The sequence below is a fragment of the Acipenser ruthenus genome, chromosome 3 (assembly GCF_902713425.1).
Source record: "Acipenser ruthenus chromosome 3, fAciRut3.2 maternal haplotype, whole genome shotgun sequence".
NCBI classification, from domain to species: Eukaryota; Metazoa; Chordata; class Actinopteri; order Acipenseriformes; family Acipenseridae; genus Acipenser; species Acipenser ruthenus.
The window spans coordinates 65055802-65071496 of record NC_081191.1 but is presented as its reverse complement, the minus strand read 5'-3'; the positions used below and the strand labels follow the sequence as shown (position 1 = coordinate 65071496).

At 37.9% G+C, this 15695-nt stretch overlaps 1 protein-coding gene across 4 annotated transcripts in view; it reads right to left on the bottom strand.

Moving 5' to 3' along the window:
• LOC117394804 (ras-responsive element-binding protein 1-like) overlaps positions 1 to 15695 on the bottom strand; it is a 58948-nt gene that overhangs the window by 9953 nt on the left and 33300 nt on the right. For all 4 annotated transcript variants that reach the window (XM_033993398.3, XM_033993399.3, XM_059014919.1 and 1 more), the window contains exons 6-7: positions 5508 to 5649; positions 2284 to 2423 (exon numbers count right to left, since the gene is read on the bottom strand). In XM_033993398.3, the coding sequence (XP_033849289.3) occupies positions 2284 to 2423; positions 5508 to 5649 (282 nt within the window). The remainder of the gene's footprint in view (positions 1 to 2283; positions 2424 to 5507; positions 5650 to 15695) is intronic.

Here is a 15695-nt window from a genome sequence, read left to right as displayed (position 1 = left end):
GTCTGAGCATGCTTTTAGAGACTGAATCACAAAATGGAAGTTGCAAGGGGCTGTGTCATGTTACAAAGCACTACAGTGCAGTGTAATACTAGTTATACACAACAGAAGGCCAAGGCAGAACACTCCTACGTACAGCAGAATAGTTGCCTCATTTTTTTATTTTTTTTTCTATTTAAGTACAGCTCGTTTTTTTTTTGTTTTTTTAATATGCTGAGAGTCTACTGGAACAAAGTTTTACAGCCTTCTGCTTAACCATCACTTGTCAGTATACTGTTCAGAAATTACAAAGGGCAATTAAAAGAGGTCAAAGGGTGCTAGTAAAAGTGAGTAATTGCTTTTCTTTTTTATAAATAAGTTAAATCTGTTTTTTTTTTATTTCACTTAGCTTACTCTGCCCCCCCCCCCCCCCCACACACCGTAAAACAAAATCCCATAATTTAGAGTGACATTGCATCCTTCACAAGCAGGAATGCTTTTATTTTTGTCTCCTGGCAACCATGGAACCACCCACTTATAAAACATGCTTATCTGATACTGTACCACAAGTACACCAAAGTAAAATCGGTTGTGTTGCTCAATTATTAATAGGATAGATGGATATGTCTAACTGTTATTTGCTCAATTCCAATCTCAAAGGTAACCAGAATACTACACACCATGTTAAGGAGTTGTAATACCAACATCGTTAATATGCATAAAGGGCAACAAAAAGTACACTAAAAACTCAACTTTGTTTATTTAAGGGCAGTTTACCAGGGTACTGAACTGATATAATTATATACAGTATAATATACAGTATGCACTATATTCAAAATATTTAGAATAACACTGTCCATAACAATGTATTTATTTCCAGTTAACGTTACATCCGCCTGAATATATAGATACTGTGGGGTGGTTATGAATGTTATATAAACAGGACCTGCTTGCCTGGCTACCTTGCTTTTATAATGTTACTATACTTGGCTAAACCTTTTTAGAGTTATATATATATATATATATATATATATATATATATATATATATATATATATATATATTTAGTGCCAACCCCCAGTATGCAAAGCTTGCATGCATTTTTTTGCTCTTTTCTTTTGCCTTCTTTTGAATAGCCTGGGAACAACATGCCCTGCAGCAAGAGACAGGTTCTGCAACTCTGTGCTGACATGCTGAAGCAGCTCTCTCCCCGTCACTTATCTCGTTCACACCGCCCTTCCCACAGCTCTCTCAAGAGTACACTCTGGAAAGCACAGTGTGACCTCATTGTTAGTGCTGGGGAGGACTAGGGAGCCAAACATGACTGCATTTCAATCCCACCTTACTTTGCCATTTCTGGCATTGGTGTGTGATTATCCACACAGTTCTAAACAAAACTATGAAGGTAGTTGAGAAGGTTGTCACCTCATAAGCTAAAAAAAATCAGATCTACAGCATAGGTAAATTTAGCAGTTAAACAAGAAAACCTATTGACACTCCAGTATTCTTTCCCCATGTATGTTTCATAAATAACAATGACATTACTAAAAAAAAATATCAAAAACTAATCTCTGCAACAAAATGTCATGTTTTATATAGTAATGACAAACAGCACATTTGCATAAATTAACTGCACAAGGACAAGTCTTAGTTTCCTTTGGCATTTAATGATAACAACTATAAAAGAAGATGAGCTTCAAGTGAAAGTTCTGGCAGGTATGCAAATTGGAAATCTGCAGAAACATGCCATCCCAAAGGATATTCTGAAGAAGCCGGTATCTGTTCCAAATTTCCCTTTCCTTCCCATAGCACTCACTATTCTTTATTAGCTTTGAAATATGACCCCCAGGTTTTACTATGACCTTAATTAGATGTACAAAAAGGTGGCGAATTAAGTGGATACTATAAAAAAAAAGCTAAAAAATAAGCTAGTCAACATTGTAATGGGAGTTTTTAATACCATACCAGATAACTCACAGGTTTTGAAAACTATTCTCATGTTATGGAAAACTGCCATTTGGAGGATTCAGCATCCAAGACACACTATATTTAGCAATGTACGCCAACGCTGGGATCTCTCTGAGCAGCCAACGTCCAGGGGTGTTGAGCATGTGTTTGGCCATTCCTGTTGCTCAATAAAGTGGCTGTGCGTGCCAGCTAGGGGGCGTAGTTTCTCTGTCGCCCCTTACCAGCCAGGACTGAAACTACAATCTCTGGTCTTAACAAAGTAATTTATGGGAAGCTTTGTCCAAGATGAACAAAGAGCGACGTGACCAGTTTACCTTGCTCGTTCAAGTGTTACCTTACCTGGGTGTGGTATCAGGATGAGTCTCCATGTGCGTCTCTAGCCCATATTTGCATATAAATGTCTTGAAGCAGATGGGACAGTGCAATAATTCTTTGTCTGCTTTAGTTTCTTGCTCGTCAGCGAGGCTCTCCCCTGCCACCTTTAGGGAAAATGGAAACATAGTACAACTTTAGCATCCTTAGTGTTGTGCTTCTAAATGGTCCCTTTCATTTGGCAAAGTAAAGAATACTCTTCTAAGCTACAGGTTTTGCATTTCTTAACATGACTATGGGGGGCAGCATAACACAAAACACACACACCAAATATACAGTGCCTTGCATAAGTATTCACTCCCCTTGGACTTTTCCACATTTTTTAGTGTTACAACCTGTAAGACATCATTACAGATTATCTTTCTTTTATTTCACTGCTAAGAAAGGTGTAGGAAGGAAAACCGAATGGGGAGAGCTCACCTCACCTCATCCCAGTTCAACAACCCCTACTGGTCAGGAGCCCAGCAAAGCCAGGCGGAGGAGGAAACATTTGAATTGGCATTTCAAAATTTGGGTAGAAAAACAAAAGTGATTGATGAACTTGGAATTTTCTTGTTTCAAAAAAGTATTACTCAAGAGGAATGCTTTGAAAATATGCCATTTTAAACTGTACGTGAACAGATCTATCAAACTATCTGCCTAAAAAGTATTCTGTTTTTTTATTCTTCAATTATTAGGCATACCGCATTGTTTCTGTTATCTTTAATGCAATAAATGACCCAAAATTACACTTCATTTTTTTATATTGCACTTTATAGTACACTAGAATGTATTTGTACATATTATTCTGGTTGTGGCACCATCCCTATGGTGTAGTCTGGCTACTGGTCAAATTAGTTCAATTATTTTTATCTCTTCTCCATTTTGTTGACTAAACCAACCAACATCTGCTATTTAAAGGAACCTGGTATCAAGCACTTTGGGGTAAAATTTAAATATATAACAACCCATTTCACTAAAGAAAAATTTGACTGTTTCTTTCAGTGCTGCTGTTGGCTGTATGTCCTGCCTGTCAGAAGCCCCATGTTATTGAATCGGATTAGGTCTAGATTTTATGATCATTTGGAATTTAGCGGTATATATATACTGTGTATATATATTTTCCACATTTTGTCGTGTTACAACCTGGAATTAAAATGGATTTAATTGAGATTTTTACCATTTGATTTACACAACATACTTAACACTTTGAAGGTGCAAAATATTTTTTATTGTGACACAAAAGTTAATTAAACAAAAAATAAGACATTTGTTGGTTGCATAAGTATTCACCCCCCTGAGTCAATACTTGGTAGAAGCACCTTTGGCAGCAATTACAGCTGTGAGTCTTTTTGGGTAAGTCTCTACCAGCTTTGCACATCTGGATCCTGCAATTTTTGCCCATTCTTCTTGGCAAAATTGCTCAAGCTCTGTCAAGTTGGAGGGGGACCGTTGGTGAACAGCAATTTTCAAGTCTTGCCACAGATTCTCAATCGGATTGAGGTCTGGGCTTTGACTGGGCCATTCTAAGACATTCAGGTTCTTCTTTTTAAACCACTCCAGTGTAGCTTTGGCTGTGTGTTTAGGGTCATTGTCCTGCTGGAAGGTGAACCTCCGCCCCAGTCCCAGGTCTCTTGCAGACTGAAACAGGTTTTCCTCTAGAATTTCCCTGTATTTGGCTCCATCCATCTTGCCCTCAATCCTGACCAGTTTCCCAGTCCCTGCCGATGAAAAGCATCCCCATAACATGATGCTGCCACCACCATGCTTCACCATGGGGATGGTGTTCTCAGGGTGATGAGCAGTGTTGGCTTTGGGCCACACATAGCGTTTTGCGCGAAGGCCAAAAAGTTCAATTTTGGTCTCATCAGACCAGAGAACCTTTTTCCACATGTTTGCTGTGTCTCCCACATGCCTTTTGGCAAAATCCAAACGGGATTTGATATGGGTTTTTTTCAGCAATGGCTTTCTTCTCTTCTCTTCCATAAAGCCCAGCTTTGTGGAGCATCCGGGTTATAGTTGTCCCATGGATGGTTTCTCCCATCTCAGCTCTGGATCTCTCCAGCTCCTTCAGAGTTACCATAAGCCACTTGGTTGCTTCTCTGACTAATGCCCTCCTTACCTGGTCACTGAGTTTTGGTGGACGGCCTTCTTCTAGGCAGAGTCACGGTTGTGCCATATTCTTTCCATTTTTTAATAATGGATTTAACGGTGCTTCGGGGGATGTTCAAAGTTTGGGATATTTTTTTATAACCCAACCCTGACTGGTGCTTCTCCAGAACTTTATCCCGGACTTGTTTTGATAGCTCCTTGGTCTTCATGATGCTGTTTGTTTAGATATGCTCTCTAAAAAACTCTGGGGCCTTCCAGAAACAGGTATATTTAATCTGAGATCATGTGACACTTTAATTGCACACAGGTGGACTCCATTCAACTAATTATGTGACTTCTGAAGGCAATTGGTTGCACCAGAGCTTATTTAGGGGTGTCACAGCAAAGGGGGTGAATACTTATGCAATCAAGACTTTTCAGTTTTTTATTTGTAAATAATTTAAAAAAATATGTAGATTTTTTTCCCCACTTCGACATTATGGACTATTTTGTGTAGATCAGTGACAAAAAATCCTAATTAAATCCATTTTAATTCCAGGTTGTAACACTACAAAATGAATACTTATGCAAGGCACTGTACAAATGCACTTTGATAGATATAAATACACACACACACACACACACACACACACACACACTTGCAGTCATTCCCACAGCAAGACAAGAGTTTTAGCTGGAGGCTTTTAATTAAAATGTATTCCTAACAGGAACTTGTAGTGCTGGCAGAAGTAAAGACATCTCTACCATACACAGATTTTGTTTTTGCATAAAAAAAGATATAACAGAATGTAGGCATGAAAATTAAATAGACAAAGCCTTTGAACTCATTAAATGACGGTCATTTCAATGGGGGCTATACAGGGAAAACAAGGAATGACCATGAAATAGATATACATAGTTAAAAAGGACTAAAAACATTTTTTAAATCCTGACTGTGTCTAAATGTTTTCAATTATATTTTTGATGGGTCATTTGACTAAATTAACTAACTTAACACTAAAAAAGGTCCTGCTGTAAAAACTGAAAGTAACCAACTGATAAACACGGGAAAGGTCTGGTTTCTGCTCCCAGTTACAATGCGGCGAACAAAAGCCACCCACCTTCTTGTTTAGTGGCTCCTCCTCCTTCACAGGCTCCCCCTCGTGGCTCAGCTTCCTCTTGGCTGACAGCCTCCTGCGTTTCATTGGAGAGGGGGGGCTGGGGACTGCAGTGCTGGGGTCCTTCACATGGATCTTCATGTGCCTGAGAAAAAAAAAATAATAATAATTATTAAAAATCATCAATATCGGAAGTTCTCTGTGATGTTCCACAGGGCTCCATTCTAGGTCCCTTGCTGTTTTCATTATATATGGTACCGTTAGGTGACATTATCCACAGACACAGAGTGAACTTCCATTGCTATGCCTATGATACCCAGCTATATTTGTCCCTAATGCCTGGGTGTTATTAGCCACTTGCCTTACAGACATCAAGCATTGGATGTCACAGAATGTCCTAATGTTGAATTCAGATAAAACAGACGTTATGCTAGCGGGATCACATAACCAACTAAAAGGAAATGTGGGACTACATGAGCTCGACCCTTACAGTCTCTCATCAAAACTTAAACTAGAAATTAAGAGTTTGGGGGTCATCTTTGATCCTGATCTCTCATTTCAGACTCATATTTGGGAAGTTACTAAAGTATCTTTTTACCATTTGAGAAATACAGCCAAACTTAGACCAATTATTTCCGTATCTGATGCCGAGAGACTAATGCATGCCTTTGTTTCATCTAGAATTGATTATTGTAATGTACTTTTATCTGGTGTCCCAAAACGTGTGGTATCCCGCTTACAGCTTGTTCAGAATACCGCTGCTAGAATTCTGACTAAAACCAGGAAAAGTGAACATATTACCCCTGTTTTGGCCTCTTTACACTGGCTCCCTGTGCAGTATAGAATTACTGTTAACTTACAAGGCCCTGAATGGATTAGCACCTAGTTATTTGCAGGAGTTATTGACCCCTTATCTTATAAAACGCACTCTCTGAGATCACAAGTTGCGGGGCTGCTGGTTATTCCAAGGGTCAACAAAAGCAACACGGGAGGTAAGACTTTTTCTTGTAGAGCTCTAAATTATGGAATGTTCTGCCTTTGTCAGGGAAGCTGAGAATGTTATGAATGAAGACTGAAAACACACTTTTATTTATTATTTTCTCCCCAATTTGAAATGGCCAATTATTTTTAGGCTTAGCTCACTGCTACCACCCCTGCGCTGACTCGGGAGGGCGAAGATGAACACACGCTGTCCTCCGAAGCGTGTGCTGTCAGCCGACCGCTTTTTTTCACACTGCAGACTCACCATGCAGCCACCCATGAGCTACAGCGTCGGAGGACAACGCAGCTCTCGGGCAGCTTACAGGCAAGCCTGCAGGTGCCCGGCCAGACTACTGGGGTCGTTGGTGCGTGGTGAGCCGAGGACACCCTGGCTGCCCCCTGGAAGCTCCCGTCCTTGGTTGGCAAAGGAATAGCCTGGACTCGAACTTGCGACGTCCAGACTATAGGGCACATCCCGCACTCCACGCGGAGCACCTTTACTGGATGCGCCACTCGGGAGCCCCGGCTTTCTTATCTTATAATGGCTTTTAATGTAACTTTAAAATTGCTTTTTTCGTATTACTATGTGTAGACTGTTATTTAAATGGTCTGACTGTGGCAGTTGTATGTGTGACATGCTATACAAATGTATTGTGGTTTGTTCTTTTTTTTCTGCTATGTATTTGTACAGTGCTTTGCAATACTTTTGTATACAAAGTGCTATATAAATGCAATAAATAAATAAAATAAATAAATAGAACCATATTCCAGCAGTTTCCCTGTCATTCCCAAACATCTCCATGACCAAATTTGATTATTTAAACAATGAATTATGTCAAAATATTTGGCTCTAAAGTGTTAAACATTAGCAGTGATCTGGTTACTTTAAATGTAAATGTAAAAGTAAGTTAAGTAGATGACAGCTAGGTAATTAATGTATTCTTTAGGGCATTCAATACATTATTCCAGAAAAAAATGTTCTCCAAATCATTTTCTCTTCAGGATTTTAAGGTAAAACCATGATAGTTAAACCATCACTATACGTCAGTTATAAACCTTAGTAAGACAATGTTTATTTCAGTCTGGAATATAAAGCGTATATGAGCTGCTATTAAAAATACTTTATCCTACATGCTATAGTTGGGCATTTCAGCAGTTTTCCCTGAATTATTATAGAGAGGTGAACAGCGGAAAATGGCAGAGTACATTAAGAGATGCTGAAGAGGCCTTTTCATATGTATTTTTGGTAATAAAAGGTCCTAGCAGGCTGAGCACATGCTAAAGTGAGGGTTAGGTTACTCGGTGTAGCTATGAGCTGCCTGAAATAGAAATGTCAGTAGTCCACTTGTATCACTACACTCCACTCTTTCTAAAGTGCCTTTTTTCTCCCCAGAGGAACTAAAAGAGTACGTCATATATTTGTTTAAGCTAAACTATACCAGATTGAGAACCATGCCAACACAGCTTATAAGAACATTTTCACAGAACAGCAACTAAACACAGGGAATTTGCTACAGCTGATGATTAAGCTGCTGCCCATCTACCACATGCAACTTCCTACCATCTATAAAAGTGAAAATAACAGCTTTCAAACTGTGATTAAAAAAATAACATCCTTCTCTGTAAGGTCTGTATAGTACAGTATTTGCAATGCTGGAGTATAAACATGCAAAGAGTAAAAACACTTAAGAATCTGTATTTGCAAACTCACTCCACAGTGTTATTTTTGTCATCGTTGTTTTTACAAATAGGGAACCAAGGTACATAAAGGTAGTGTTTCTGAAGTTTAAAGAGGAAAACAGTCTGTATTCATTCGATTCCAAAGGGCCAATAGGATCAAGTACACAGGGGAGGTTAGAAGGCTCAATGGCTTAGTAGAGAGGTCATGAGATTGACCCTTCCACCACCAAGGGTTTCACTTGTTGGACTAAAAAGAGAAAAGAGTTGACAGTGACTAATATAAAAGGATGTATTATTCCATACAGCGCATTGTACTCCTGTCATTCAGGTTATGTGTTTTAGGCCTCTTGCACTTGGAGAACACAAACTGGTGGTTTCAGAATCCAATCAACACTGTGTTAAACCATTCACAATTACCTTTTCAAAACATTATGATAGGCAGCGAGAATAGGCTATAATTGATGCAAATGCCAACCACACAAACCATGCAAGTGTCATCCTGTGACAAATCAGGACACCCAAGGGTCATTTTAACACAGCACCATCTCAGATGTTAATGAAAGTTGTTACCTATGGTGTTTTTTTTTTATTGGAAGACTCCAAACTTCAAATTGATTGGACCAGTTAGACAGGGTCATGGTTGTCTATTTAATTGATATAAACACTGGTGGATTTAACTACCTCCAGAGACATGTATCCTTTTTGGAGACTTAAAGGACGCTGTTATTTAGTTCTGCCACTGTTTAGATCAATTGAATGAACCCCATCAAATCTGAGGGCTTCTACCATAAAACAGGTAATCTAGCTGATTATATCTTTCAATTGGCTTTACCTGGTGGGTGTAAACAGGGAATTGAATAAAATGACCCTCCAAGGACCATTAAGCCTCAAATGCATACAATGACGCTTGTGCTTCAACATGAGGGAGAGGAGGGGAAACAGGCAGGCTGTTTTACCATAAAAGTGTGAGCTTATTGAAGGTTGAAGTTTCAGTTCGACTTTTATGGTAAAACAGTAGCTACCTATGCAGTTACGCTGCTCAAGAGCTGTGGTAGTCTAACTACTCTGTAATTAGGTAGCAATTGACAAAAAAAATGCACTTAAAAAGAAAACCTTTGTTAGACACATAATGACCACTTTTTTGAACTCCCTAATTGTCAGAATTAGTTGTAACACATCAGAGCAGTGATTCACAGATGGGTAACTCACAACTCCTTTCGTAATGCGATTTGCTCATCATTATAACAATGGAGTTTCGGTCACACATTCACAATGGTGCAATCTTGCATGGAGTTCTGGAAATAGCGAGACTGCTGGGCTGCCAGTAAAAACATGAAAAAGATCTCCCAAGTTTTCATTGGGGAACCCAGTAAAGGGGCCAAAATAGACTCATGTCACATTGATTTGCTAGTTTGTTTATAGTTGGTGTTATGTACAGTATATGCTGTGCTACTGTTTGATGCTTATTGCTGGGGACTCTACAGGCTTTTTCTGGTCTTTTTTTTTTTTTTTGGCAGACCCAAGTCACTTCAGTGGGGGTCCAAACTAGAAGAAGTTTGAAAAACACTGGCTTAGTACAACCTGCAGAGCAGGATTTGTTTATTGTTCATAGGCACAGGTCCCAAGGAATGTACTAAAATGAGATTATCTTGAATGCCACTTATTTATATCCATTTGCAGTGTTGTGTCTCAATGGGTTGCTGGTCTGTCAGCAGCAGTGCAGCTCTTTCTGTACCTGAGGATATTCTATCACTGCAAATCAAACTCCCAAATCATTAAACTGGAAATGGTACCACTGGCAGGAGATGAAACAACTTTTCTGTGACTGGGTGACCAGCTGACTACTAGGATATTTAGGGATGTAATAAAAGATTAGTTTTTTAGGGTTTACTGACTTGGAAACAAGCAGTACTTTTTAAAAATTTTATTTAAGATTTCAAAACAGATATGTTGAGTGTTACAAATGAATTATATTAGTTTACTTTATGTTTTGTTAAAGTAAAAGTTTTAGATGATTACTGTAGTTAAAAAGTTTCAATAATGGAAAAATGTAAACTGTATACTGTTTACTAACAGATTAGAGGTTGTCAATCATTTACTCAGACCAGATTAACCATCGTTTGGATAATGGCAGCACTACGGTTGATACTCTGATGACCATTCACCTAAAGCATGAATGATTATAAGTAGAGCCCTGTGTTTTTCGCAAATACAAAATAGCATGAAATAAAACGAAATGAAACCTATAAAACAAAATAAAACATGCAAAAATAAAACGAAAATAAAACGAAAAATCATTATAAAGCAAATATAGTGTAGCGTTTCAGCAGGAGGCAGAAAACAAGAGAGATGCTTTCTTTCCACAGGGCTTTTATTCAGCAGGCCTTTTTCTCACACACAGAGACCACAGCTCTGCCAGCTACTCAGGTTACAAGACCAACAACAACACAAAATGGTGTTGCAGCGCCTTCTTTTCTCCCAAGCACCGCCCCCTTATTGGCAGCACATCCCATTGGCTCTCAGCCACACACTAGCAGACAAACAACAGCCAATCACAGGGGAGACACAGAACATATCCACACACAGGATAGGATTGCACAGACAGAGGTAAACAAACAAACAGCGGGAAATACAGAGATGGAGGGGAACACAATTACAGCGGGAATTACAGTACACAAACACAACTGCACGGATCGCTATAACAGAATTACATGTTTTAATTGGGAGGTTTATACAAAAAATACTTTATAAAAATACTTGCAATCATAGTTGTCAAGCCTCAGACGTTACCATTGACACGGTCTGAAGGGAAACGGAAGCTCTAACTAGCACTTGCGCAGATGTATAATTTGGAGCGAGTCATTTGGGAATTAAAATTGTAATGGAAGAGAAGAGACATTTGTTTCTAAAATGCCTTAACCGTGCATAACAACGGTGACAAAATAATGTGCAGATTTTGCAACTGTCCGCTGGAATGCAAGTCGATTTCAAGTGGTGCAAACTTTGCACTGGAACAAATGCTGTTTTGGATTTGAATGAATCTGAATGAATGAATCTGTTTTGCATAGTGTTTAAATACTGAGAAACCCCAAGCTTGCTGTATACTGTTATACACATGTATACCTCCCCAAGCTTGAAATACAATTCCTATCACTGTATGTGCAATTATTATGAAAGCCCCACAATAGTAGGGCAGTGTAAATATATATTTTGTATTTGATCTTATTGTATTTGTATAGAGGGCATGGGCAGTATTTACTGTAAATAGGCAGTTAAAAAAAGTGGGGGACTGTACGTTACAGTTACTGCTGCTAATGAGAAATTATGGAAACTAAATTATGTTTCTGTTCATGGTCTGTTTAGGTCATAATGTTATAAAAAAGCAGAAAATGTTTAATAAAAATGATGTATGTAGTTAAAACATGATGTATACTATACTATTATTGATATACATATATTTGAGTTATTTTTATTAAAGTGGATCTGTAATAAAACTAAATAAAATGAAATTTGTGAAAACTAAAACTAAAAATTATAACAATTAAAAAGAATCTCACGGGGCTCTAGCTACAAGTAACTTGAACTCTGCAACTGTTTAAGAGCTGAAAACATTTAAAAAGGTCTAATTAAGCAAATTATCATTTCAATGAAGGGTCTAGTTAAGTAATTGAGAGCTCAGTTGGAATGAAAACCAGCAAACACAGGGGGGTCCACAGGACCAGGGTTGAAAACCATGAACCTAAAGTATTGACTTATAGAGTAAGTGACAGCAGTTCTGAAACCACTGTGTTTGGCTATGCTAATCAGTTATGCTGGAATAAGGGATCATATCCATCCTTAGCAAGGGCTTTAATGAGAAGGTTAAACAAGGGCATAAGTGTGCCATGTTTATGGCAGCAAGGGGAGCAAGGGGGGCAATGTCTATATAAAACAGAACTACTTCTTGGTTTATGTTGTCATCACAATCACACTCCCATGTCTATAAATACTGTGTCTAACTGCAACAACTTACAGTCACATTCACTCTTTGGTAATACTAGGCTAATTTCCCAAGTCCCACTTGCAAGCACTGTACTACACTAGACAAACCTCTGTTGTTACCACAAGCCTGTTCAGACATGCTGAAAAAAAGACAGCTTGGAGTATAATGTTGTCTTCTGTCAGGAAACACATCACTGAGGAAAATTAAAACAGACACTGCTGGACGATCGTCTTCTTTCAAGGGGTTCAAGGGAGACTGCCACTTGCCGTATACTGCGTTTACATGGAACGTGGAGAGCATTTCTAGTCTATTTATGAGGCAACTGGAAGGTTTTTTTTAATAAAGACAAGGATAGCAGTCTAAATGAATCTGGAGTGTAGTATACCTTTAAGTATACAAGGTGAGTGGGAGGTACTATCGGCTGGATTTGATTACTAAGCCGCTTAGGGTAAAGGTCAAACACAGCTCGTCGACAGATTACAACAAGTGTAGCCAGGGACAATCATGTCGACTAGCTACATCATGTTGGATCTGAACTGGCTGTGCCGGTTTTGCAAGGTGTGTGCCTTAATGTGAAACTACAGAGAAGTTAATCTATGAAGCCTGTGTGTGCGAGTGTGTAAATAAATGGCAACCAGCCTAACCTTTCATTGTCTTGCTTTTTATTAGCAAAGCCATGTTATTATTAGCAAGCAAAGCCCAGGCTGCCTGTTCCTGCACGGACAACTACCCTTGCTAGTGCAGGCTTCTGAAACAAAATATGTACAACTCCTAAAGTGACACTTGAGAGGGTGATGCCTTTAAAAACTCAAAGTTTTGCTTTGGAAACTAGCCAATGTATATAATTTAACCTGCTGATGCCTACTGTAGCTAATAGGTAGACATTAGGTCAATATGAGGACTTGTACCAATTGTACATTCAGGCAATTCAAAAAATAGCTGCAGAAAAAAAAAAAACATGTATGTTGTTAGTGCTAGGAAGGGTTTGCTAAGGGCTTTTAATGCTTGGCTTCCGTCATCCCAGGTGTGAACGGTTACCTTGTCAAAGAAATCTAAATCCCTGTGTTCAGACACAGGCCATGTCAACCCTCTGTAAACCAAGGCAACACAAACAAGCCTCTTTAAGTACTGCTCACCCTTTAAGCCTGCAGGTAAATTTGACTGCAATTAGGAAAGGCCAACTTAAAAATCAAAGCAGAGTAATATAGAGGCATTTAACTTTCTGTTTTGTTTAAGAAAGTCTTTGTAGGCCAATTGCAGTTTTAAGTATAACCAGTAGGGGAGTTAGATACAAACACAGCACAAGCAGCTACTACAGGCAGCCTTTTCTCTGTGGTTCTTTTTGGTTGTACCCTTGACAGTAAAAGCTATTGCTGGTAAGTATACCAAAAAAGTACTTGCCAAATGCTTTATAATGCCACAAGGCAAAGAGATGTATTTTCTCTGGACAATGTGCAGCTGTACAATATGGTTAATGCCGTCTTATTTTTTGTTTATGTTTTTATTTAGTTTTTTTGAACTCCACAGTTCACCAACACTGTGGTTGCTATATCACTACACAGATATAACCAGCTTACATCTTCAGTAATTCATAATTATTTTAATACTACTCATAGACTATTTACTAGTTCAATGTATTTCAAAAGAAGGGCTCTTTGTTGCTACATGCAATGTCTTGTTACTACTTGCATTCCATATGCACAGAAAGATGTTGAAAATGCAGAGAGCATGCATCTACTAACAGATTTAAACCTATTCTCACTTACTGTATTAATTTAGGGTATTCTTAAACTATCATAATTCTCATTAGTCATGTTTGCTTTGTGACTTAACAAGCACACAATGTAAATGAAAGATTGCTACATTTTAAAGAAACAGTGTCAGATGTTGTGGATGTTTCTTTTTCTGTAAAAATGTAAGGCCTAAAAGAAACATTCTGCAGCTAAGCAAACTGTGAACATGATGTACCATGGTCTGTACTAATACAAAAGAAAAGGTTAAAGAAATACAAAAACACATAGGAAAACTCTTTCATACTGTTGGGTTTATCTGCCATTCAGCCACATGTGAATTTAAAGATTTTCTTTTTTCATCTTTCAAAAATATAACTCAAGTCAGCAACAACAAATACAGAGACCAATAAATAAACCGAACATGTAAATAAAAGCACAGTGTGCAAAATAAAAAAGCTTCTCCTAATGCTACAGTTTATTTTGGCAGTGCTTTTAAGTCTGTTAGTCAGCTAGACCCAACATTCCTACAAATTCATTTTATTGATGCGATTAGGTATTCACAACTAATCACACAGATAGCATATCAACAGCTGCTTCAATTCTGTAAAAAGAAAAAAAAAAAACACTGATGCAACAAAGAACAGGTTTTGATGTGAATCTGTTTTGAGCTTGTATAGCCTATTTAGTGCCTATGAAAGAGTGTGTAAAAGTATACCCCCACAGTAGTGCTTTTAGGTTGCATGTCTGTTGCTTCCCATTTCCTCTTTTGCAAACAGGATTGGATACATGTTTTAAACAGTAAGCCAAGAGCCCCATGCGAGTGAACTATTAACAGTAACACACATCCTTTCAAAGTACTTCATAAACAAGTTCAATTTCTATGAAAGGGAAAAAAGCTATACATCTTCATTAATTCCTGAGGTCTTTATTTTCAAGTTTCCTTGTAATTTAGGTTGCCTGCGAGCATTGTGCCATTAAGATGTAGGTAGGTAAACATGTACAGCTGAACAGGATGTCAGTGTTTATCTCTCCAATCAGCAAAGCCTGCTGGGTGAAGATACCATTACTGGGAGAGTCTAAAGCCATCTTCCCACTTCCTCCAGCTTCTCAAACAACTGCCATACCCATTACATTCAATTCCCCAAACTCTCCTCTTGTGTTATCTTTCAATCGCATTGCATTTAGCTCTGTGTAGAAAGTGACAATAATAAAATGCGCAGAAGCAGTTCCTTCTTTTCAGATAATTAATATTACAAATTTTCTTAAAAATAACGTCTTCATTAATTCCACAGCTATGTATTAATTATCTTTGGGTTGGACTTTAACAAATTATTTTCAACAGTTTTGCTTTTTATTAAGCAGTGTGCATACAGTATGAGCTACAGTATTTAGTAATATTGTGAAGTCAGGAATTTTAATACAATAAACAATGCCCACTAAGTATTAGATAAAAGCTTATAGTTACCAACTATTCTCTACAGCTATTGTCAAAAGTTTTGCATCACCATGTAGAATGAACTAATTCTGCTTCATAATGAAACCTGCTGGATAATGTTACTTTAACATACTGAATTACATACCGCTTTGTAGTTTTCCATATACTTCAAACGAAAAACTGACAAAAATTGAAAAATATATTTCGAAATCTAACATGACATACTGTACTATTATTATGGCTTCTGGTAGACTTTTTAGACTTTTGTGATATCATTTTGTAGTTTATTTGATTACATGATGTTAAATAAAAGAGCTATTATTTTTTTTTTTATCCTTTAAGTATGTCTCAATCCCAAATTTCTGGGTGATGCAAAATCT